Genomic DNA, 26008 nt, shown 5'->3' with positions numbered 1-26008 from the left:
TAACTTGCATGTTAAACTGCACAGAAAGTTGTCCATTTGCAGCAGTTCCATGTATATATTTTTCACATGCATATCTGATACCATCTGAGAGATATTGAAATATAAAGGTGCTGATTTTTTGCTGGGTGAACGTAAGCAATGTCTGGTATACTCATGCGGAACAGGCATGAAATGTGACCGTTCTCCCATTTAACATCTGGGCTTCCACACTGTGCTGGATATATGCAGGGTTTGTGGCAGTGAAGAACCGGATCTGAAGCACTTCATGAATTTAATCACATTTTATAAATCCTTTGTCAATTAGGATGTCATCTTAACACTCCAAGAAAAGCTTTCCATCAAGTGTATTGAACACTTTTCCCTGATGCTGGAGCAGAGGGTTGAAGGATCTGGAACGAAACTCCTTTTGCTACATGAACAGGAGACTTTAACTCAGGTTTGTGTAATGATATGTGAAAACAGATACTAATGGGACTGACTAATCAGTAAATTATTCATCTTTTTAATTACTCAAGTGAGTTAACTGCAAGATTTATAGTTAAATACAGTCTATCAAATAGCAGTAGTATTTAGACGTGATTGCAAGGATCAAGTTCTCGCAGAAAACAATTATTTTTCTATTATATAGACATCATATTTCAGTACTTCATTGAGCCATTAAAAAGATTTTAAAAGTTCATTAAAGATCAGACTGAAAGCTAGACAATACTTATCAAAGCTTCTTTTCATACTGTATGCGGCCCATCTAATAAATGTTCTCAACAGTGGGAAAATTGGTGGTAACAAATCTGAGAACCACAGTCTGCCCAAATTCCTTTAAAAACCTTATTTTGATCCTTGGTTCCTGTCTGGTTATACAGATCTGTATCTGGGTATCAGGAAATAATACTCTTTTTGATGAAGCCAAGTTTTGCTTGTTTACACTGCAATACATTATGTCACTTCAGTGATGATGAATTATAACCCAGAAAATGCTGGTGTGACTCTCTTCCTTAGATCAGGGACGTGTGACTAGAAGTAAAGTTGCTTCACATTTCCCAGCAGGAGGACCCTGATTTTAGCTGTTTATCATTTGGCCAAGTTTTTTAGCCTGAAATTTTCCATGATATTTTTGTGTTTCAGCAGAACATTAGTATTTTTTACATCTCACTTAAATTTTGAATTAAAAAAAAAGGCAAATAGATTCTTAGATGAGATGGGGGAAAAAAAAATTAAATACCAGAATTCTTTTGATCATGTAACTACAGTGTGTAATGGTATGAAGAAGCTTAGTTTTCCAGATAACAGTCTTTGTAGCATTTTCTAACCTTTAAGCACTTGACTTTGCCATGTTAACATTTTTTCTTGTGGTATAAGCTACCCAATGAATGCAGAATATCCAGAAGTACTCAATACTGGCTCTTCTGGCCTAGCTCTCTCTCTTTGAAGTAATTGGTAAAATTCCCATTGAAATCAGAGGGATCAGAATAAACCAACACAACGAGCTTTCAAAAATCCTGTCCAGAGCTTTTAGTTGTACATGCAAAGTCTGCCTAGATACTTAGGAATCAGATCAGAGATGATGTGAAATAAAGATACGTTTTGAAAATGGTTAGCTCAAAATGAAGATTTTCATGGGAAATTTTTAAAAGCATAGTTCTATCAATTAAAAAGGTTGATTGTAAGGTACACTGGTCTTAAACTGCATTAGCGTAATTAAATAAACCGCATAAAAGACATTAATTCTGAGGGTTTCTTCTTTGAAGTTACTGTAAAATCAGCAATATTTTAATTTGCCATTATAGTGTTGCTGCTGACCATGACTTAAAATGGTGTTATTGGATCGTTACTCTTTCATCCAAATATTCATTAGCTATGAGGTGGTCCCATGTGAATATACCCAGATTACGGTATTACATGCCTAACAAAGTTTTGCTGACCAATAAGCAAAGTGGTCTTTTTCATTTTGTAATGTATTGGGAGAGATCTGTCTTGCTCAGAAGTCTTGCTGTAGATCTTTTAATCCAGAACAACCCAGAAAAAATCAAAAGACCCAATTTCTTGCTATTGTCTAGTGGATTAAAACAAGCAAGAGAATAATAGCTGCTAATCTGTACTTCTAAGTCAGTCTAAGAAATAAAATACGACCTCCCCCTAAAAACCTCCTAGCCCTTCTCATTTATGAGTATTTTGGTCCTGCTAAAACACAACTCAGTTTGTATTTCACTTGGATGGTTTTCATTAAAGTCTGTTTTCTCTGTCCTTTTGCTCTGTTTTTGAATGAGTGAATTCCATTGCTTTGAGGTTGAGCTGTGTTGGGCAGTCATGCCTATATGAGTCTGAAAGTCTTTCCACAAGATTATATAGATGATGTTCTTATGTGACAAACTTCCTAAGGAGCCCATGGCAAAGCTCTTTGTTGGATATAATTATTTTTCTTGCTACTACGTGGCTCTGGAACAGGGTTCCTGGACTACAGACTGCCTTGCATGACCAGGGCTGCCAAGCTCTGATATGGCTGTTGTACTGTCCTAGGTGACCCAGAGGCCAAGCTCGCATAAGATGAGATGTCTTTTCAGGATTAGCTTTGTCCCAAAGGATCCCATTGATCTTTTAAGAAGAGATCCAGTTGCTTTTGAATATCTCTATGTACAGGTAAGTGAAAGCATGGCCATTGTCAGCATAAAGAAGAACAAAAAAATGGATGCACTCAGTAGATATATATACGTTGATATAGATTTATATCTCCACATAGAGAAGCATGGCTGCAGTAAATCCTGGCTTTTATTTCTGCTGCATAAAGCCAATGAATGCACTTGGGGAATGTGCAAATCTTTATCATCTGCAAAGTCCCTTCCTTCATAAGTCTCTCCAAACAGTAGTGCTTTGATATCTTTCCAAAATATATTTGGCTTTAGAAAAGAGTGGAGCTGAAGTAATTGCTGATACTTACTTCTGGTACTGTAATATCAGACAGAAATGAGGTCTGAAAATGAACTTCCAGTAAAATGGATGAGAAAACTGATGTACAAGCAATGAGGTTCTCCTGGGTATCTAACCAGGTAGAATCTTGCTGTCCTGAGTCCAGATACACTGATACCTTCCCAGCACTCTTTGTGACAGAGGGTTACTGTTCTCTCAAGGAAGGATGAAGAGAGCTTAGATCAAAATGCTCATGCCTTCTGCTCTTTGGCAGGAGTCCTTGTGTTCTTCAGAAGTGCCCATACCCTGGTGAGCATCTGGCACCTCTGAGAGCAACAGTCCTACCTCCTTTCAGCATAGTCCTGCCTCTGTGTTCAGGGTTATTCTCCATGCAATGTTAATTAAAAAAAAAAAAAAAACCAAAAAAAACCACTATAATTTATTTTTAGTACAAGATTTTTGAACTTGATGCTCCCTCTACTGGTTCTTTGGCAGAGCTGTAACGATGTTGTTCAGGAAAGATTTGGACCAGAACTGAAATATGACATTGCCCTCCGGTTGGCTGCATTACAAATGTATATTGCAACTGTGACCACCAAGCAAACTCAGAAAATCTCCCTCAAATATATAGAGTAAGTTGAGAATGCAGTGTCTTCTTTAAAAGTGAACCATTAAAAGTAACTAATAGATTTTTAAGGTTGTTTCTTTAATATGTCTATATGCATGCCCCAATTTTAGGTCTGCTCTTTGTCACTGAAATTGATTCAGGTGTGTTAAGAGCTGTCAGTATGGACCTTTTGGTCTATTTACATTTTGATCATCTGTTTAGGCATGTGGAAGCCTATAAATGTGAATAAGGTTAAGTTTACATGATCTGAATCCTAAGGTTTTAATAGAGATTATTGTAGCAAGATGCAGATGATTTCATAGTTCAGAGGATTATAGGGTTTTATATTCCATTTGTAAGATTTCTTAGATACAGAAGTATCTCAGTAGGAAACTGGTTTTTTGTTACATGACATGTATATGTAACTACAACGCAAAAGAAAATTTCCAAGGTGCAACTGTGTGTATATCTGCTTGAACTAAAAAAAAAATGATAAAAAAAAATTGCCGTTGTTGTGTTGCTTAGTTTTCTTGCAGAATGGAAATAGCTGTTGTACACTAAATCTTATAGAGTTTATTCACCTTACTGAAGATCATGTTGTATTGTATGCTATCAATGAATCAGAGGAAATAGTTAATTAGAAGTGAAGAGTCAGTCTTCTATCAAAAGGCATGATTCAAGCAGAAAACAAAATTCGGTAAAAGGGGCGGGACTGATTGTTTTTGAGGGGGGAAAAAACACACAAAATATAAGTGACAAAGACAATGTCTGGCTGGTTTGTATGTTCAAAAAAAATAATAGAAAATAAAATTAAATCTGATGTTATTAAATCGCCTGTGATTTTAATTCTATAATGGTACTTGCCTATGTAATTAAGAGGTGTTTAATTTATTTTCTGAATGGCATGAGGGAAGAGATAGAAGGGGTAAAACTGAGATAATATATCATTTTAACGCATATTTTTTCATAAGTAATATATAGTTTGAATGTAGAAAACTGTGTTATTTTAAAACTTTGGACTTGATCAGCTCTTCTGTTTTCAGGTGTTCTTTCACTTGGCATCATAGTCACCAGTCTTTAGATAAATAATCATCACAGGAATGTGAAATTAAATATATACCTTTTATTGCAGAAAAGAATGGGGATTAGAGACTTTTCTTCCATCTGCTGTGCTGCAAAGCATGAAAGAAAAGAACATAAAGAAAGCACTTTCACACCTTGTCAAAGCAAATCAAAACCTAGTTCCTCCGGGTAAAAAGGTATTACATTTGCATCTTAATGGAAAATATGTTTTAAAGAAAAGAAAGGGAGGTGTGCATGGGAAATGTTTAAAATTAATCCTTCAGAGAAACACCTAGCCATTATATTTTCAGAGGTTTAACTTTTGGTGCTTCGTACAAAATAGCCAAGAACAATTAAAAATAATGAATTATACACCAACTAAACTATCTTCTTATTTTAAGAATGCCAGAAAACCGGTTATTAATACATATTTTTTTAATTCATTTAGTGCTTCCTATTAACGGCACACTTGTTAGGAAAGTTATTGTTCTCTCTCTGATGCTCTCATCTGAACCACATTAACCTATGGGCCTTACATAAATGCTGTTTTTCAGGATTGTTTTTCATCATGCTGTAGGTAGAGACTTTTCACTGGCCAAGATCTAACTGGATAGATGATGCTTCTTACAGTAAATGACGCTCCTTGCTGTTGTAAAATGCTTTTCTTAGCACTAAGCTAAGTAAAAGACAATGTCTCTGAGAAATGCCTTTGTTACACGCATACAGCTGAGGCTGCTTTTAGACACCATAATGAGGTTTCTTTATGCAAGTCATCTATTCTCTGTAGTCAATGAGAGAGAATCAGGCACTTCTAGGGGGTAATTCATCCCATCCCACATTAGGAACCAAAAATAGGTCAGATGACTTGTGTCCTAGAAATGCCTATTTCTCTCCATGGACTATAAAAAGAACCTAAGAGTGACTAGTTGGGACATAAAATGAGTTGGATCCCACTCCATGACACTTTGTTTCTGAGCAGAAGGACCACAAAACACCCAGTGCCTGAGCTGAGGTTCATTGTGATCAGCAGAAATTTTGCTTGGAGGTGTCAGATCACATCATGGCTGTGAAAGTAGCTCTATGTGTTTGGCCTGGGATGCTCAGGAAGAAAGGCCACCTTTTTTGGCTGAAGTGCTGTGCGTCTCCTATGCTGCTGAGGCTACAGCTGGATATTGTTTATCCTGGTAGTGTCAGATTTTGTTTATTTTGGAAGCCATCACTGCTGCAGGCATGGCAGGTGATGACAGTGGCATGCAGGATCAGTTCTTGGGTAGAAGAGAGGTTGCAACCATCCCTTCCTGCAGCAAGCAAACGTCATTGGTTTTGCTTCAGTTTTTTTCTAATTGGAGCTTTGGAAATACGTTGTGTACCCACCTGCTTTTTTACCAGGCAGGTCTCAGAAACAAAGGATCTGAGCTCATTGTCACCTCCTGGCTCACTTGTAGGGACTAACCCAGAAAGTGATTTCCTTCTGGGCTCTTCTCTCCCTCCACATGAAGGGAAGCCTGTCGTTCTCAAGATTCTCCTGGTTTTTACAGCCCCTGGATATTTCTGCACCAACTGAACAACTAGTGAAGTGAAAGGGAAAACATTTCTACCAGTTGCTCTGCTCTGGATTAATTTCCACCTCTGTGTCTGGAAAAACCTTAGGATGGGGGCTCTTAAAATACTGTTCAAGATCAAATAAGATTTTGAAAAAGAAATCTGGAATAGCAAATGAGAATAGCTTGTTTTATCTTGTAAAAGTCCAGATATAAGGATTTACACCAGGGAGTTATAAGGCTTGGGTCCAGACTGTTTGGGTGAAATAAAGTTTTTCTTGCTTCCATTCTGTCTCAAAAAATATTTCAAAGTTATTTCTTTTTAAATAGGTAGCTCAGATGAGAAAAAAAGGAGAGAAATTATGACACGTATTGCATGATGTGACCTTATGTATTGGTCTACTGTATTTAGTTTTCAGATCTATTCACTACTAAATATAGTGGAAAAGTTTTACTTTAAAAAACCAGGAAATGCAGTAATGAGGTGGAATAATATGCCATATGCCACAAGTACTTAGCAAAATGTAATAAACAGAGCTGACAAAAGCAAATTCTTTGTTCTCTTTCTCTGTATAGGTACATAAATGCTTAAGAACTGATGGTGATTATGAATGGAAATCTGCTGTCTAGCCTTGAAATCCCTCAATGAGCAGATGTTTAATCTGAGTAGTTTAACATTTTCCCTGCTTTGGAGTATTTTTGATGTTCTTGCAGTGCTCTGATCCGCCCATACCCAAGTCCTCAGTGCATTTTAACTAAATAAGCAAGATCTTCATTTTGAGAATGAAACTGTTCCTGTTTATCTGAAACTCAAGCATCTAATGATTTAGTTTCAGGCTCTGAAGAGACACTATTGCAGTCCATTCTCCTTAGACTACACAAATACATTTGCTTTCTGAATTTGGTAATGTCATGATTTCTACCACTGCCGCTTACCCCTGTTTCTCCCTCCTCAGCTATCTGCTCTGCAAGCCAAGGTGCACTATCTCAAGTTCCTCAGTGACCTACGATTATATGGAGGTCGTGTTTTCAAGGCAACACTAGTGGTAATATTTCTCTTGAAATAATCTCTCTCTTCTCTTGATTTTTTTATCAAAATGTATTTTTGCAAAAGCCAGAATATGTAGTTTTATTTACAAGTTTAGGTTCTATTCATACACTTTAAAAGAATTGTTATATTGATAAAAATAACTTTTTTCTTTTAATCTTGAAAATAACATTCCAATTATAATTTTAATATTTGCTGGGGATTTAGAGATACATTAGCAACCTTGTGGCAAATAGCAGCATCCAATTAACTACGGAATACTAATATTATTACTCTGCCTAACTCTTGATAACAAAGATTTTCTTTTAACAGAAGCAGATTCCATCCATCCATCTGTCCTTCCTACTGTCCATTTAAAAATTATAGTACAGTCAATATCCAGAAGCAGGTTCCTTTACTTTTTTTTTTTTTTAATAATGAATCAAGTATGCTCTTCTATACTGTATCTTCTTAGAAAAATGTAGTACTCTTTAATGCAGAAATTCCATGCAAATGTAGCTCCATGAAAATGAAAGAAACCTGAGGTGACTGCTGTCACTATGCAGTATGTATCATGTTTTTTACTTTTGCTTTCTTTCTGCTAAAGCAGGGAGAAAAGCGTTCAGAAGTGACTCTGTTAGTAGGGCCACGGTACGGAATCAGTCACGTAATAAACACCAAAACAAACCTGGTGGCTCTCCTGGCAGATTTCAGCCACGTGAACAGGATTGAGATGTTTACAGAAGATGAAAGCACTGTAAGAGTTGAGCTGCATGTCTTAGATGTGAAAGTAAGTTTGTTGTTGATGTATATTGATATAATATCTTTAAACAAAATGTATGTCTTTTTTTTTGAGTACATGATCAAGCTATACGGTTCTGAACATTTTCGTGCCAATATTCTGAGGCTGCATTTTAGCTTTATTGTGGTCAGAGTGCATGTAGACTACACCTTGGGAATTTGAGGGTCCTCTGGTGTACCAGGTTGGTCCTTTGCAGCACTTGTTTTCTATTCTGATTTTTCTCTTGGCTGACCCCAGGCGACTCACTTTGTTGCTGTCTTCCTTGCTTCCTGTGTTGTGAAAATGTGATAATGAAATCGGCCTTCTTCTAAAGCTCCTCGAGCCCCTAGAAGCTCTTTCTTGTGTAACAGGCAATATTATCACTCCTAGGGAATCGCCAGCTGCATCAGACTTGTGTCCCACTTAAAGTTCACTGCAACTAGCCTTGTAGCAGTTACCAGTGAAATAAACTGTAAAAGTGCAAGGTTTCTTTCTTAGCCCTTATAATTCCAGTTCAGTGCTTTGCTGTACATAAGATACTCATGGAAGCTTTTCATCTACCTATAGTTATTTAATTTCTCTTGAGTCCTACTTAACACTTTCTATCTGTGGCATCTAGTGGTGTGGTTTCTGTGGCTTCATAGATTGTCTAGAGCATCAATCAGGATAATCAGATATTGAAAAAAGAGTTTTCATTATATGTGAAACTTAAATATTCTACTAAAATAAATAGAGCCTAACAGTTCTTTTTGCTTAGCCAGCTATACACAAAACACAAGGAATATTTAACTAAGCTTTTGCTTTGAATGCTTCAGGTGTATTGACCTGGAACTGTTTCCATGTATTTAAGTTAATGAAAAAAACATGGCTGTAAATTAATCTAGCTGTTCTTTGACAGCAACTTAAAAGAAACTTACAGGTTGGTGAACACATCATCTATTTCACTTTACTTTGCAGTGATAATATCTGAGGATCGCAGGCTACTTCACGTGCATTACCGTGCTAAACTCAAAGCCCCGTTGTGAGAAAGCTGTTATCCCCTTTTTTCAGATGGAGAAAGTAATACAGAAATTAAATTCTTCCCATCTGCTCATCTGTAAAATACAGCACTGTATGCCATAATATTATATATTACTATGATATTGTGGTGGTGTTGATGAAGCCTGCTACAGACAGCTGAGAGCAGCCTCACAGTCACAGGTCCTGGTTGTTGTGGGGGATTTTAACTTCCCTGATGTTTGCTGGAAGGACTACTTGGCCAGCCAGACACAGTCCAGGAGGTTCCTCCAGTGCATTGACGATAACTTTCTGATGCAAATGGTGGAGGAGCCGACCAGGAGAGGTGCACTGCTGGACCTTATCTTCACTAACAAACAGGGTCTGGTTGAAGCAGTAAAGGTTGAGGGCTGCCTTGCTTGCAGCGACCATGAAATGGTGGAGTTCAGGATCTTGTGTGGCAGGAACAGAATAGCAAGCAGAATTGCAACCCTGGACTTCAGCAGGGCAAACTTTGGCCTTTTCAAACAATTGCTAGGGGAAATCCCATGGGCAAGGGTACTTGAAGGTAAAGGGGCCCAAGAGAGTTTGTTAGCATTCAGGGATTGCTTATATCAAGCTCAAGATCAGAGCATCCCCACATGTAGGAAGTCAAGGAAGGGAGCCAGGAGACCTGTGTGGTTAAACAAAGAACTGCTGGGCAAGCTCAAGTGGAAGAGGAGAGTTTATAGATCATGGAAGGAGGGGCTGGCCACTTGGGAAGAATATAAGGCTGTTGTCAGAGGGTGTAGGGAGGCAACTAGGAAAGCTAAGGTCTCCTTAGAATTAAACCTGGTGAGAGGGATCAAGGACAACAGAAAGAGGTTTTTCAAATATGTGACAGATAAAACTAACACCAGAGGCAATGTAGGCCCACTGATGAATGAGGTGGGTGCCCTGGTGACAGAAGGTACAGAGAAAGCAGAGTTACTGAATGCCTTCTTTGTCTACATCTACTCTGCTGGAAGCTGTCCTGAGGAGCCCTGTACCCCTGAGTCCCCCGAGGAAGTCAGGACAATGGAGGAGTTTGCCTCAGTTGATGAGTTAGGGAGCAATTAAGCAATCTGGACATCCATAAATCCATGGGTCCGGATGGGATGCATCCGCGGGTGCTGAGGGAGCTGGCTGAGGTCATTGCTGGACCACTCTCCATCATCTTTGCCAAATCTTGGGAAATAGGAAAGATGCCTGAGGACTGGAGGAAGTCAAATGTCACTCCAGTCTTCAAAAAGGGCAAGAAGGAGAACCCAGGTAACCAAAGACCAATCGGCCTCAGCTCCATCCCTGGGAAAGTGATGGAACGACTTATCCTTGGTGCCATCTCAAGGCATATCAAGGATAAGAAGGTCATTAGGGGCAGTCAGCATATCTTCAGCAAGGGGAAATCGTGCTTGACCAACCTCGTAGTCTTTTATGAGGACATAACGAGGTGGATGGATGATAGCTGAGTGATGCATGTGGTCTACCATGACTTCAGTAAAGCATTTGACACAGTCTCCTACAGCATCCTTACAGCTAAACTGAGGGAGTGCGATTTGGTTGATCGGGTAGTGAGGTGGACTGCGAACTGGCTGAAGGAAAGAAACCAGAGTTGTGGTCAATGGGGCAGGGTCTAGTTGGAGGCCTGTATCTAGTGGAGTGCCTCAAGGGTCAGTACTGGGGCCGGTATTATTCAATATATTCATCAGTGATTTGGATGAGGGAATTGAGTGTACTATCAGCAAGTTTGCTGATGACACCAAGCTGGGAGGAGTGGCTGACACGCCAGAAGGCTGTGCTGCCATCCAGCGAGACCTGGACAGGCTGGAGAGTTGGGCAGGGAAAAAATTAATGACATGTAACAACGGAAAGTGTAGAATATTGCATCTGGGTAGGAACAACCTCAGGTCCCAGTATAAGTTGGGGAATGACTTATTAGAGAGCAGTGCAGGGAAAAGGGACCTGGGGGTCCTGGTGGACAGCAGGATGACCGTGAGCCAGCACTGTGCCCTTGTGGTCAAGAAGGCCAATGGCATCCTGGGGGTTTATTAGAAGGGAGGTGGTTAGTAGGTCCAGAGAGCTTCTCCTCCACCTCTACTCTGCCCTGGTGAGACCACATCTGGAATATTGTGTTATGTTCTGGGCCCCTCAGTTCAAGAAGGACAGGGAACTGCTGGAGAGAGTCCAGCGCAGGGCAACGAAGATGATTAAGGGAGTGGAGCATCTCCCGTGTGAGTAAAGGCTGAGGGAGCTCGGTCTCTCTATCTTTGAGGAGAGTGAGGGGTGACCTCATTAGTGTTTATAAACATATAGGGTGAGTGTCACGAGGATGGAGTCAGGCTCTTCTCGGTGACAACCAATGGTAGAACAAGGGATAATGGGTTCAAACTGGAACACAAGAGGTTCCACTTAATTTTGAGAAGAAACTTCTTCTCAATAAGGGTAACAGAACACTGGCGTAGGCTGCCCAGGGAGGTTGTGGAGTCTCTTTCTCTGGAGACATTCAAAACCCGCCTGGACACATTCCTGTGTAGCCTCATCTAGGTGTTCCTGCTCTGGCAGGGGGATTGGACTAGATGACATTTTGAGGTCCCTTCCAATCCCTAACATTCTGCGATTCTGTGATTAGAATACTGGTACTGCCTTATTGCAAACCATGTATAGCCCCATGTCCTTGCATTTTTGCACATGCAATTTCAAATCCAGAGAGACTGGCATAGTGTTAAAATTGCAAATCTAGGAGGCTCTGGGTGGAATTTGAAAAAAATTACCTCACTGTGGAGTACGGGTAGGTATTGTCATGGTGTCCTGTGTAGGAGATGCAGGCACACACAGGTGGGTATTCTCAACTGGAGTTTTCATCCCTTGGCCTACCCTGCAGTAGCAGCTTCATATATCCAGATTCTGAATATGCCAATATAAGATCATGTATGCCAATATTTTCTTATTGAGTAAATGAATAAACAGTTTGGATTTTTATATTAGTTTTGGTTTTTTTTGATGTCTTCTCAAACGTGTCACCTGGCAGAAGCAGGCAACAAAAGTTTAGCTGTCACAAGACTATTCCGTAGATTTACAATAGTTCACAGCACTGTTTTCAGCAATCTGAGATTTCTGTGAAGATCATCCATTTTTGTCAGTCACCACAGAAAATTTGAGATGAACATGGCATTTCATATGTTAGATTTCAGTAGGCACTCAGAAGAACAAAGATAAATTAGTCAATTGAAGGTTCAATTTATAGTTAACTTTTATAGCTATAGTTGAATGCTTTGAAAGAAGCATGTAGTAAATAGAACCTCAAACTGTGGCACAAAATACTTCAAAGAAAATAAAAATAAAAAAAAAACCCAACAGACAGGTTTTTCCATGTTGCTGGAAACTGTTTGTACAACCTTCAGGACACTGGGATATTTTGGCATAAAATACTGCAGCACAGGCATTTCCAAAATTAACAGACCTATTGTGGGTTGAGTAGTAAGCTTAGATCATAAATTATGTTTTGGCTACAACCTCCACCAGAATCAGTTTTCTTTTCACTTGTAAGGGGTCAAGGAAGCTGGAGAGCCACCCTGTGGCATATAATTTTGCCTCTGGAAAAAATTATGCAGGTCCCCGCATCTGTCTTTTGACAGTGGGCTTTGCATGCTAGATTATGATAAATTGTCACAAATGTCCACATATCTGTGAGTCACTACAGGCTGTGAGTGATAAGATGGATTGTCTACAGTATAATTTCTGTCTATGTATCGTGGTAAGGACTTCAGTTTGGTTTGCTTTCTAGGAGCTGTCAAGGCTAGCCACTTTAATATAAATGTGAGAAGATCACCTTTTGGTGTTAAAAGCCATGAACAAAAGGTTTAGGCACAGAAAAACATATATTGTGGCAAAAGAAAATGGAATTAAAGAAAGTATGTTTCACGGGATTTCTCAGGTTTGATTCTCACTAGCATAGAAGCCATAATTTTTCAAAGCTCTGAGGTCTCATAGTTTTCTGTTAGGTCTGACTGTTTTATCATCTGAATACTTCACATTTGTTCTCTTTGCTGATCTCCCTTCTGAGGTTCTTTCTCCATTCTCTTTGTCTCTGTTCGTCTGCTTATTTTTTGTCACTTTTCAGTAATGCCAGGCCACAAACACTGAAGTCTTTTAAGCTGTCATTGCAATATTCACTGTCACTGTGGTGTGATGATAGCTTCAACCTCACTACTGTCTTTTCTGAACCTGAACTTTTCCTGACTCTGTTTGCTTCCTGTGTTTTGCTTCTTTACATATGCTTAGGGCACCTCATTTTCTGGGAAGCTGCAGGTTCCTATACTACTGCAAGACTCCAGCACCTAATGTACCACGTTCTTAGCCCTTGGCAGTTTCACAGTAAGAGTAAACAGTGCTTTGGTGTGAATAATGTATTTATGCAAGGAAAAAGTCAGAGCAAGGGTTTTAAAGTGGTTAGCTTCATTCGGAAAGGGCACAAAATCAGTAGTTAAAATGTCCAGTTGGACTGCTACCTTACTGCAACTGCAGTCTTTTCTATTTAGTTTGATACGGTTTGATTTTGGTACTGAGGAAAAATTAGTTCTTGTGTGTATTTTTCAATCTGGTTTTTGTGATGTAATTTCTTTTGACTCCATGTAGTAGTATTGTTGGCAGGTAAACAAACTGAGAAGGAACAGCCTTAACCAAGACTTGGTTGTATTCTTATTAGCCTATTACTCTACTGATGGAGTCATCGGATGCAATGAATCTTGCTTGCCTAACAGCTGGATACTATCGACTGCTGGTTGACTCAAGGCGCTCAATATTTAACATGGCCAACAAGAAAAATACAGGAAGCCGAGAAACGGGTATGTTAACTGTGGTCCAGTGTATAAAGCAGAAGCCAGCTTAAGCCAGTGCACCTCCAGATATTAATAAAGACAAGGCTATGCCAAATGAGATCTGATTGCTGACTCAGACCTAGCACCACATTGTATCACTTCAGCTTTATAATGTTGTAATGTTCCGCAGATTATAACATCCTAATGGTAAAATAAAGCAGCTGATGAATGTCTTTCATGCTGTAGTTAAGCAGATGCGTGCTCCCTGTGACTGTTAGTATTTTATATGCATATATCTTTTGTAAGAATTCATATGGTGTTGGAGAAACCAGCTGGGGATTTTGGTTTGTGTTACTATTCATGGAATAGCATTTTTACCTAGCTGAGCTTTAGTTTTGTACTAAGCTGCAAAAGTACCATTTAAACTTTAGGTCTTTAAATCAACAGGTATTTAATTTAGAGCAGAGTTGAATCTGAAGGTGCTTTTCTAAGTGTTTGATGGCCCAGCTGTCCTATTCAGGGTGTTTGTTGCTCAGCATTAACAAGTTATTAAAAATTCTATGACTTTGCTCTTTGATTTCACAGTGTTGATTTTATTTCATCATGCTGTAGGAACTGAAAATAGAGGGAAGCATAATCTCCTTGCTTCTGAGTGGAACTGTATACCAAAAACTACCACTTTCCTGGCTGAAGGAGATCAAGAGACTCAAATGTCCTTTGCTGATCCAAAACAGAAGACTGTAGATGTTTCTGAAAGTCTGTTATGTCAAAAAGAACACAGACATCTGTACATTGAAAATACTTACAGTTCGGTTGGATTTGATCAGCATCTGGCCAAGCAAAGTGACCCCACTGAAGCAGAAGAAAGCAGGAATTTTAATCAGCCTTCACTGCTGTCACTCTCAGGGTTGGAATCTAGCAAGAAAGCACAGGATTCCTCCAGAGGAGCAAAAGTTTCCTTTATATTTGGAGATCACAACTTGGATGGTATCAGTCCCCAGACTCTTGGCTATGAAAGGCTTTTGGATGAAAGTCCAGAAGTACTAGAAAAACAAAGAGCGATTTATATTAGTAATGCCAATGACATTAAAGGCCTGGAGTTGTCACCAGATACTGAAAGCATTCAGTTTGCTACAAATTCTGTTTACGCAACTATAAATGATGGTAAAATATTTGGAGCTGCAGAAGGCATAGAAGAGCCTTTACTGCATGACATTTGTTATGCAGAAAACACAGATGATGCCGAAGATGAAGATGAAGTAAGCTGTGAAGAAGACATTATGGTAGGAGAAATCAATAGGCCTGCTCTTCTCAGCCTTTCTGGTTCTAGTGATGACATTATTGATTTGACTTCACTTCCACCTCCGGAAGGTGATGACAATGAAGATGATTTCCTTTTGCACACCTTAAACATGGCCATTGCTGCTCCTCCTCCTGGCTTCAGGGACAGTTCAGATGAGGAGGACTCTCAGAATCAAGCTACGCAGCCTAGAGACAACAAGGAGCAAGCCAGTGATCTAGGCAATGATGACATTCCAGTGTCGCTTATCGATGCTGTCCCTACTAATACAGAGGGGAAGTGCGAGAAGGGGCTAGATGATGTTGTAGTCTCTACTCTTCAAGCACTAGAAGCTTTGGCTGCTTCAGAGGAACAGCAGACGAATGACAATTCAGGTTCTTTCACCATAGTTACATTTATTCATTGAAAGTCATTCCATCTCATCTATTTAGCTTTGGAAATACTCCATTTCATGAGGGTTGTTTTTTTCTTTTTTTTTCTTTTTTTTTTTTCCCCCCATCATTTTGCATACATCATATTCCATATTATTTAATGGAACTACCATTGTGTTACTAAACTACCTGTCCCGGGAACTGTGCAATAAAGTCAGAGTATTCTTACAAAGCATATTTTTGTCTGTAACACAACCCCTTTGCTTGTCACTTATCCAGGTGCTTCAGCTGCTGTCATTTAATTGACTCTTATTATTTTTTGTGGCTTGCAGGTGTAGCTATCCTGCGAGCATATAGCCCTGAGTCATCTTCAGATTCTGGCAATGAAACAAATTCCTCTGAAATGACTGAAAACTCTGAACTAGCTGCAGCACAGAAACAGTCAGAAAACACTGCACGTATGTTTTTGACCACAAGTGAAGGCTACCAACCCCTTGTGGAAGAGCAGACTGAATTTCCCATTGGTAAGAATCAGGCTGGAGGGCCGGGCATGAAGTCCTCCCAGCCTTTGGCTGGTCGTCAGGCCGCAGAGCTACAGTCAAAAGTTGTGCCTTCAAAGCAGATTCTTCATTCAGATAACATGGAAATGGAACCAGAGACCATGGAAACAAAATCTGTCACTGATTATTTTAGCAAATTGCACATGGGATCCTTGGTATATTCTTGCACTAGTAAAAGGAAAAACAAGATGACAGACAGTGAAGTAAAAGCACCCTCTGATGGTAATGCTACTGTGAAAAAGCAACAGGGAACTAAGAAAGCAGAGACTGATGAAGACCTAAAAGCTAAATTTGGAACACTTTCAGCAAGAGACAGTCAACGCTTGAGCACTTTTAATGTGGAGAGAACTGCCTTTCGCCAAAGATGGTATGCTGCCGATGATGGGGCAGCAGATAAGCCAAGCCCAGACCCAGTGAATGGGAAGACTTTTCCAAGAGTTCCTGACCTTGGTAAAACAGAAACTGACTGTAAGGGTGAAGTGAATCCTGAGGTGGATCATGATGATACCTCAGGGCTTAGCCAAGGTGAAAACTTTCTGTCAGATATGACTCCCGTGTCTTCAGCCAAAGACCTAAACGACGCAGAAGATACCGATTTATCTGCAGATGACCATCCTTCAAAGCTTCCGGAAGCTGAGCAGAGCGTGGCTAGGCTTTGTGAATATCACTTGGCTAAGCGCATGTCATCTCTGCAAAGTGAAGGCCATTTCTCACTGCAAAGCTCTCAGTGCTCTTCAGTGGATGCAGGATGCAGCACAGGCAGTAGCACGTGTGCTACCCCCGTTGAATCTCCTCTTTGTACCTCTGATGTAAAGCACATTATCTCTGACCCATCAATGAAGGGCATTGCCTATATTCCAGCAGATGAAAGAGCTGCCATTCTTCCAAACCATGGAACGACATACAAGGACCTGCACCAGCAGCCTGAAGCTGTGTGTCACAGAATGACGGTGCCTGGCGTGCATTCAGCAATTAATGCTGAACCACTGTTTGGCACTTTGAGAGAAGGATGTCATCGGATCCCCAAGATAAAAGAAACTACAGGTACAGCAGTAATAAAGCGTTTCTTATGTTTGTTTTTAAGGCTACATGTTAAGATTGCTGCCTAGGTGCGATGTTTGCATTATCTTTACCTGAAACTTGGAAGTGTCTCCAAAATCTATAGTCACATGAGTCTCAGGATACTTGTTAGATTAGGAGATGACTTCACAAGGTATATTAATGTAGGAGAGAAAAATCTGTGATTGATTAATTATTTTTCTTATATGCTATTTTAGCAGATTGTCAAAAACATGTCAATATGAATAAAAAGCTCTAAATGTGAGGATGATAAAATGTCAGTATCTTATTAAGCATATATTTACTTCATCGTCTGAGAGCAGGTGTGTCCTTAAAGAATAATTTTCATATGGAAATATTACTGCATTTTTAAGTTCCAATTTTTAGAGATTTGATGAACTTATGTTTTGAAAATTTGCAGTTTTTCAGAGATAGCATTGGAAATGCTTTCAGTTTGGTTTTAAATGTTTCCTGGGTTACGACCCGTATGTAGCAGTAGTGTGTGAATGCACGAGCACCCAAAAGTGGAGCAGACTAGGAACAAGAATGAGAGATGTTATTTCTCTGCCAAAAAAATACATAACCAGACCGAAATTACCATCCGTACAGCTTTCCATACCCTCTCAGGTATAGTTAAAGAAAAAATTTTAATCTGGAAATATTAATCTAATTATTTAATAAAAAGTATCCAATCTAGGAAAATCGATAGATAATTTTCTGTTCCTTATTTTTAAACAAGTCTGCTGTGGTGGAAGGAACAATTAACTATTCATAAGCTGAAAGTTGTTAATAGATTGAAGTACAAAAGACACGAGGAACTAGCAATGAATTTTTTGTGAAATGTTTTGAGGAATGGGGAGACCACTGGGAAATACCAGGAATCCATTTGTCCTGACCGTTAAAGATATTTAAAAGTTCAGTCTCTGAATATTATCAGGGTGATGCTTAATTATTCTGTCTGCTCTTCTACTACCCCTAGTGTAGCTTTCACAGAGCCTGAGAAGGGAAGACAAGGAGGCATGCCTACAGCTTTTCCTAGACAGCCTCTAGCTGACTCCATCATGCTATCATCCATGCTATCAGAATCAAAGGTGCCAAGTCAAAATCAAGACTCTTGTGACATTCCCAAAGTAAATCAGGCTTGTGGGACAACGGTTAGTTTACGGCCATATGACATGATGGGAGGAAGCCTCAGGATGCCGCACAACAGGAAGGTGCTGAGACGCAGCAGCAGCAGCATCATTGGAAGATCTGCAGGCATTGAGATGCTGTTTGAAAAGAAGGAAGCCGGAGCCAGCTTGAAATGCTTGGACATCACCCGAAGGGACGAATCCAAAACGGAGAGAAGTGTGGAACTCCCCCTGGGCAAAAAGCTGTCAAAAAGTTATTCCCAGAGTTGTGTGTACGTCAGCACTGATAGGAAGGACAGTAAGAGGTGTTTGGGCACAGGTACCAGTCAGAAAGACTCCAAGCAGTGTCGAACGTTGCCCTTGCGGAAGCTGAACAGCAGCGCCTGGAGGTGTCGTGGCCCCTTTAGCTATTGTTTCCTAAGCAGGGGAAATGATGACAATGATGATGAAGATGATGGAGACAGCCATCAGCTTTCATGTCTCTTCAAACCTCAGCTACCATGTGAGCTTGCAGAACCAGTCAGTCAGTCATTTTCCAGTGAAAATGAGCAGAAAGTCTTGGAGTCTCCGGAAGCTGCTGAGCCCCTGCAAGATGAGGCAGTCAACGTGCATGAGGAGAGTAGTGCTGACACCCAAGGTGGCCAAATTGATGTGAATCTCAATGATGTGGCCTTCGATGCACGAATCACACGAATAAATGTGATGAAAGAGAAGACGTATTCAATGCCTGATGGATTTATTGCAGCACAAAAGGATGCCAATGAGCTACTCTCACTGGTCCGAGCAAGTATGGGCAAGAGAGAAGATTCACATCCAGAAACATATGACCTTAAACTTTCTAAGTACAAACAACTGTTATCTATGGAATCGAGACAGTTGGGAAGTGCCTGCAGGAAAATGGCCATGGCTGATAAAAGCCCTGAGGAAATGCTTTTAGCTATGACTTCCAGCTTTCAAGTACTCTGTTGCTTAACAGAAGCCTGCATGCGTTTAGTTAAAGTTATGAACTCTGAAACACAGCAGCAGGAAATTATAGCTAAGATAGACGAGGTTGTAATAAACTACATTTGTCTTCTGAAGGCTGCAGAAGCAGTGTCAGGCAAGACCTCCAGTGATCCTAGCATTAAACTCTTGGCTCGACATTCGACTACCATGGCCGCTATTGTAAGCACACTAACACGTTCTCTTAAAATGCTTTTAAACAAGTAAAATACAAAAGTCACGTCATAATCTACCTTTGCAAAGCCATACATAAAAAACTTTTATTTACTCTATGTGTATGAACTAATGTAACAAACTCCGCTTTCTCTGTATATTTTGTTATTTTATATAAAATAGGTATGAGATTAAAAAAAAAAAAAAGAAGTTAAAATGCTGAACACTGACAAAAGTAACGACCAGATCTGTCCTTCTGTTTATAGAAAAACAAAAGCCAAAAAAACCCTCTCCCCAACACCAGAAAAATGAACAGAAACAATCCCATATAGGAGCAAATAGATGTTTGGCTATTTTTCATATAGTCAAATCTATGGTTGTACGAAGTGAACTTTTAAAGCCTGTTATGTCAATAAAGTTGTTTTCTGTTTCATCCAGGTTTTCACTTGGAGAATGCTCCATGTTTAGAAATGAGAAATTAAATCATAATGTATATAATACAGTATTTAATGTTTTGAAATTATAATTTTTAAGCATTGAAAATAGCAAAAAGACATTTAAAATCCAAGAGACTATTATAACTTACTAGAGAATATATATATAATAAATGACTCTTTTGTTCATATGGCCTGAATTACCTGATTCTTCTTTTCTTGGAAGTTCTATATTTAAAAAGAAAAAAAAGTTGTATTGACAATACCAGCTTCAGGGGATATCTGATCTACTGAAAATTACAGTGTTGCATTTCAGATGGTGAAGGTAACTGTGGAAGACCAAGGACACAGAAATCAGAGAGGAGTCATTCTTTCTGAAATGAAAGAATCATAGAATCATGATGATGCCATACTGGTCAGACCAGAATGTATAGGGCAGGTCTACACCCTCCTTTCCCTATTGAATGAAAGAGAGGACCATCAGGAAATTCCTATGCTGTTTACTGTTTCATCATATATCTATGGTGCATCTGAACATGAACTGCATCTATTTTGTTAAATATTTTATACTTCATATTTTATGATTCTGAATGTTTAACTGTAAATAAGTTAGAAATAAAATGAAGTTTTCAGAATACAATAAATATCTCTGAAATATTTCCTGCCAGAGACAGTTCTTCTCTGAGTGATGACAAAGGCAGTTTGTACTATCTCCCATCTGAACCTTTCTGGAAAACATTTTGTAGTCTTGCGTTTGAGAGGCAGCCAAAGCAAAAGCTCTCATTTTCACCTGGCAAACAGGCTTTCACGAGAGCTTCCGTTAAACCTTTTGGTCACCGAATAGCAGCAGCCCTTGTGGAAAGTGCTGTACTCCAATCTGGTCTAGGTAATTTTCGTATGTTTCTCATAATGTCACATGCAAAGAATGTAACTGCTCTGTTTTGAATACTTACCTGTTCAGCTGATGTACGTGTGAAGCTTTCTATGCTGAACCAGAGAGACTAAACCAAGAAAATTAAGTTTTTGCCAAGGAAATGTATTCTTGCCTGGAGTGATGCTCTTCACCATGAAACCAAGACACACTTTTTCCTCCAACTGCAGAGAAACACCTCCAGAAATACAATATGAGGAGCTTAATCTGTTGTCCATAGAAGAAAAATCTGGTGTCCTAGACCAATTCACTTAGATTGTGAGCCCACGCTGGAGGTCAATTCAGAGGTAGCCTGGAAGTTGAATTATATTGGTGGTGGTTGACAACAGACTGTCCCATGTGGTCCTCGCACTTGGTGCTCTTATTCTGGCAGCCCTGGGAGCAGAGTTATGTGCACTCTTCTTTTGCTGCAAGTACCAGTGAAATTCTTTCTATCATTTTTAAGTATTTCATACTGGGGAAAAAACACACTGACTTGTTGTATTGGCACATATTCCTTCACTGCTTTGTGGGTTTATGTAAAAATGTCATCAGTGATTCAGAAATCCTGTTGCAGGAATAGATTTTAGGATTGTCACAACTAAACATCAACACAGATCGGATGTGGCAGTTTCAGGGTTGCTAGTCCTTTTCATTCCACTTCATTTCATAAATTGATCTAATTTTATTTCAAGGGTAAGTAGATTTTTTTCCTAACAGTTTAAGAAGTTTTCTGATTGTAAACCTGCTCATTTTGCTCCCTAAGTTTAACTACAGTCACTTTTTTTTTTTTGGTGGCAATATTTTTTAGGTTTAACTAGTGGGTTTTTTCCTCTCCTTTTTAATGCATTTTGCTAGCCACATAGAATAATATGAGTTTCAAGTGACCTCTAGAGTTCATGTAGCCTAACCGCTGCTCAAAGTAGGCCTAATCAGATCAAGTTCCCCAGGGCTGGTTCAAGTTGAGTGTTGAACCTCTTCCAAGAATGGAGATCTCAGAACCTCTCTGAACACCTGTTGCAATATTTGACAATCTTTCAGGTTAAAAAAAAAAAAAACATTTTTTTAATCTAATCAGAATTTTCCATGTTACAAAAATATCCATTCATTTTCGTCGTATCACTCTGCACCCTTTGGAAGAGTGAGGCTCAGTGTTCTCTGGTGCCCTTTTGTCAGGTAGCTATAGGTTGGAATAAAGTCTCCCCTGAACCTTCTCTTCTCCAGGCTGAAAAAAACCCCAGTTCCTTCAGCCTTTTCTCATATGTTGTGTGCTCCAGCCCCTAACCAGCATGGTGACCCTCCACTGGACTTGATGGTGTGACTTCATCAACTGCCAGCATGTTCCTGTCTCAGTTTTGATAATAGGATCATCTAGCCAAGCTCTCCAAGTCACCTCTTAGAAGGCAGCTTCTCTTTCCCCCAGGATTTCAGATATCCCCATCCAGTACCATATGAATGTCTTTTTCCCACAGAATGTCTTTTCACACAGAATTATTTGCAGGTTTTTAAATGCTGCCTTATGAAGACTCTGTACAATGGCACAGCTGCTGGAAATAATTTGTCTGCAGTCTCCTAGAATCACGTTTTCATCTTTCTTCTCCTTGTCCTGTCCAGCTAAGGAGATCCCTGCATGGTAATCAGAATAACTGTTAGTAATTCTAAAGCATATGAACTTACACATCAGTTGCTAATGAATTATAACCTATTTATTTTAATCTTAAGCATTAAGGTGTCCTTGTCTTCCTGTGTGGTATCCTAACTGCTTCCTGCATTAATTGTATGTCTCAACTTCATGGCATCAAGTAATGTCACCAGTATGTACCTACTTCTTGCACTAAGTCAGTAAAGAAATACTAAATAATATATTTTTATCTGGAATATACTATACTTTTTAAAATTTTATATATATACAGTATGTTTAATGGTTTTTTTAACTTGACAAAATGACAGCATCTTCATGTTTCAGTCCCTGAGTACAGGCTGTTTTCTAAAGTAACATTTGGCAAAGTTTGCCATTTTGAAATTAAGAGACAAAGCTGCCTACCAGCATTTCTTTTCCTTCTGTTTAATTGAAACTCCATCAGTTCATCATCACTGGAAGATCCAGAATGCTCTGTCATGTCCTTCTCACTGGAGGTGTAATATTCTCACACTAGCACATTATTGGAAGTTGAAAAATGGACTTCTGAGTAACTTTGTCACTTATACAATTTATATCTAAGAGAGATCCTATGACTGCACTGAAATCCAGTTAAAAGCTAGCAGTATGTTATCAGAGATTAATTTGGCTTGTCAGTGTGTCACTGTAGCATTATAGCAGCACATGTCAAATCCAGAGCCATTTGCACTAAGCACTACACTGGTACAAAGTGAAAACTTGGTTCTTATCACAAGTAGCTTATTGCTGGGTGTGTGGCCTTAACATTACCTAGTCTTTTTTGCCACTCCAAGTTCAAAAGTAGCTGTTCTGCACAAAAAGAAAGTGATTACAAGCTTCCCCTGTGCTACCTGTGGAACAGCCTTGCTGTGTTTTCAGACCTAGACTTGGCCAAAACAACAGAGAGTGTGAGGCACTCACCATTAAAAAATAAAATAAAGAGGTAATTACATTTTCCAGTAAGTGTTCTCAAGGTGAAATGTGAAATTTTCTGTCAGTGATGATGGAATTTGGGAGACACTGAAGGGTAGAAATTCATGAGGCTCAATAACAGCACTCCCTTTGGAGATTTTGAAGCAATAGTTTCCGGGGGGAGCAAATTTAGGCTTACAAGATCTGAGAGCAAATCTCTTGATTCCATAAGGAAAAAAAAAAAGGCAAACTAACCTAGCAGCCCATTTTACTATAGTAAATGTAACCCTTTTAATATTGATTTGAAGTGTACTTCTATTATGAAAAGAGACTGTGCTATTAATGGCATGGTTTTATGCCATAGGCCATATTTAGTTGCATTTTAAAGTTAATTTTGTCATTCTGAAAAAAATAAGTGTTTATTTTCAGCTCTCAGATTCAAGGAAGAGTAAAAAGGTATGTATTATGTCTCCTGCTCCACTAACAAAATCTTTTAAATACCTTGGGTTTTATTGTTTTGTTTTGTTTTGTTTTTTTTAAGAGGTCCTATCACACTGGATTTACGTGGATCTTATTTCACAGGTTAGGGGGATGGTTTTTTTCTTTATGGTACCTGCACTTGCACCCATCTTCTCTTATTCTCAGCATGTTGTGTTTGACAGGCATTACCTAGAGCTATTTCAGTTTTTCACAATGACCAGCGAAGTTATTTCTTGTTCATTTAATCTTCATCAGTGCTTTCTTTTGGGATTACCTTTTTGCCTTGTCTGATCTGTGAGGTTTGAATTATATCTTGTCACTTGTATAAGAGATGCCTTTACTGCCTCAGTATGAGGCATGCTCCTGTGTGATCCCTTTGCCATACTTTTAAAAGCAGAAGGAGAAGGCATCAGGAGCTTAGACAGTAGCCTGAGAATCCACAAAAGCCTCCCATCATCTGTGAGGCCAAAATTGCAAAATGTTAATATTGGCCGAGTTGGAATACTTGCCACCATTCATGGTACCAGGGAGGGCTGTCATCCTAACACAACCAGAAATGGTTGTCCCAGGACTTGTGCTCAAGGAGGCACTTTCCTCTAACCTTCCCATCATATTAAAATGAAGCCAGGACCTCTCAATCTAAGTGACAAAGGCACAGACGAAGTCCCTAAGTCAGCATTGCTGTTTCTTGAGGTATGAAAGCTTTCTCTTGTGGTAGCAGCATCAAGGTATTTTCCACTGGGGAATGACCCTTAAATTTGCCCCAGCTTTCTAAGAAACAGCTTTAGATGTGTTTTCTCTGGGTCTGACAGTCTGTTTGGGTAACAGGATCAAACAGGGACTGGCTGAAGGACTGGAGACTTCACATCAGTATCATGGAGTTTCACCTCATCCAAACTGCATGCAAGCGTTTTCATTGTACCTAAAGGTGTTCACTCAAGTGAGGACTTCACCACTTGACTATCCTTTTTTAAACTTGTTAACATGGAGAGGGTGTGCAGAGCTTTTCTTCCTCCCAGAATTTAATTAGCCCTTGGCAGGGGGACGGACACAGGGAACTAGACTCATTAACTGGTAGTTCAGCTGAGCTGCCAGGCCCTCCCCAGCTTTCTCAAATGCTGCCTCAGCTCTACCAGTGGATGAGGAGTGGTGTCTCTTTGATATAGATCAGTTTGCATCCTACAATATCAATCTCACTCCTTCCTGAACACTCATGTGTCTTCAATGCTTTCATGAGAGCAGTTCTGCAACCAGGCTGCCTTTTGGGCAGTCCCTGATGATGTGGTTGAAGCACATCCTCCAGGACCTCTGTTGCCAGTTTCAGTCAAGGTAAGGCAGGATGAAGGAGGCCCACTGCAGTGGTGGGGCAGAATTTTAATATCAAGGCCTCATCCCTTCCTCAAATAGACTTCTGCTGCTACTCCTGTACCTGTTTTTTGCAGAATGTAGGCTGTTTGGCTCATCTTGGTCTTGAAATGCTTTTCTCTGTTCTTCAGGCGCAGTACTAAGGTAAGCTCTTTCAGCACTCGTATTTCTCTCTAGTCAGAGACAGCCTTATAAGTAAAGGAATTCATGCAATTAACTAGGTGAGCCTTTTGGGTTGATGAGTTCTTTGGTCTTCCTCCCTTCCCGTCATTTCAGACTGTTCTGAGTTACCCTCTCAAACTGAAGCAGTCTAAGTTCCTTACCATTGATGAAGTTAAATTAACATCCATCTCATCCTTGAGCTCTGAGATTATCAAGATGTTTCCCTCTGCCTGGACAGTGAGTTATAGGAATTTGAATTTGGTGTTCCCCTTTCTCACGGATTCTCCTTCTCCATAAAGCTGGCTTTCTTTGTTGTCATCTTCTTTGTGAGAAAAATGAAAGAAATTCATACCCCTGTGGTTGTTTCTTCTTTGGCCTTATTCCTCAAAGATAGATCATCTCTTAAGATGCAGCCATGATTTTCGCTGAAGGTAGTGTCCTAATGTCACTTTATGTATGTTTTCCTTCATGATCCTTTGTACTTCTGAGAAACATGCCTTATTTTCTGTCTTAAATAGGAAAAGAACTCTCTGTAGTCAAGACTGTCTCAGAACACATAGATGATTGTGTATATCTCTGACAGATCCAGTGGTTATCTAAATGGATGATTGAATGTTTCAGTATTTGCTGTGAAAGTTAGGATTTGATGCTTTCATCTGAGTACACAGCTTTTGTGAGACTGTGGAGTTACTGAACTGCTATTTATCTACCATTATTTCCCCAGGCACTGGGCCGTCTGTGGTGAGCTGCCTCAAGAGCTGCC

General features: G+C 39.5%; 1 protein-coding gene across 2 annotated transcripts in view; it reads left to right on the top strand.

The window, feature by feature from the left end:
- Window positions 1-20403, top strand: part of FRMPD4 (FERM and PDZ domain containing 4) — a 303458-nt gene extending 283055 nt beyond the window's left edge. The window contains exons 8-17 of one of the 2 annotated variants that reach the window (XM_065862632.2): window positions 305-436; window positions 2515-2634; window positions 3397-3533; window positions 4641-4767; window positions 7068-7157; window positions 7746-7928; window positions 13639-13777; window positions 14363-15424; window positions 15754-17025; window positions 18025-20403. In XM_065862632.2, coding sequence (XP_065718704.1) covers window positions 305-436; window positions 2515-2634; window positions 3397-3533; window positions 4641-4767; window positions 7068-7157; window positions 7746-7928; window positions 13639-13777; window positions 14363-15424; window positions 15754-17025; window positions 18025-19379 — 4617 coding nt within the window. In that variant the 3' untranslated portion in view covers window positions 19380-20403. Of the gene's footprint in view, window positions 1-304; window positions 437-2514; window positions 2635-3396; window positions 3534-4640; window positions 4768-7067; window positions 7158-7745; window positions 7929-13638; window positions 13778-14335; window positions 15425-15753; window positions 17026-18024 lie in introns of both variants that reach the window. The other variant, XM_071812913.1, reaches the window with a different exon arrangement.
- Window positions 20404-26008: the final 5605 nt, after the last annotated feature.

This window comes from Patagioenas fasciata, chromosome 1 (genome assembly GCF_037038585.1).
Source record: "Patagioenas fasciata isolate bPatFas1 chromosome 1, bPatFas1.hap1, whole genome shotgun sequence".
Classification (NCBI taxonomy): domain Eukaryota; kingdom Metazoa; phylum Chordata; class Aves; order Columbiformes; family Columbidae; genus Patagioenas; species Patagioenas fasciata.
The sequence above is the reverse complement of the archived record's forward strand: the minus strand, read 5'-3'. Positions and strand labels throughout refer to the sequence as shown.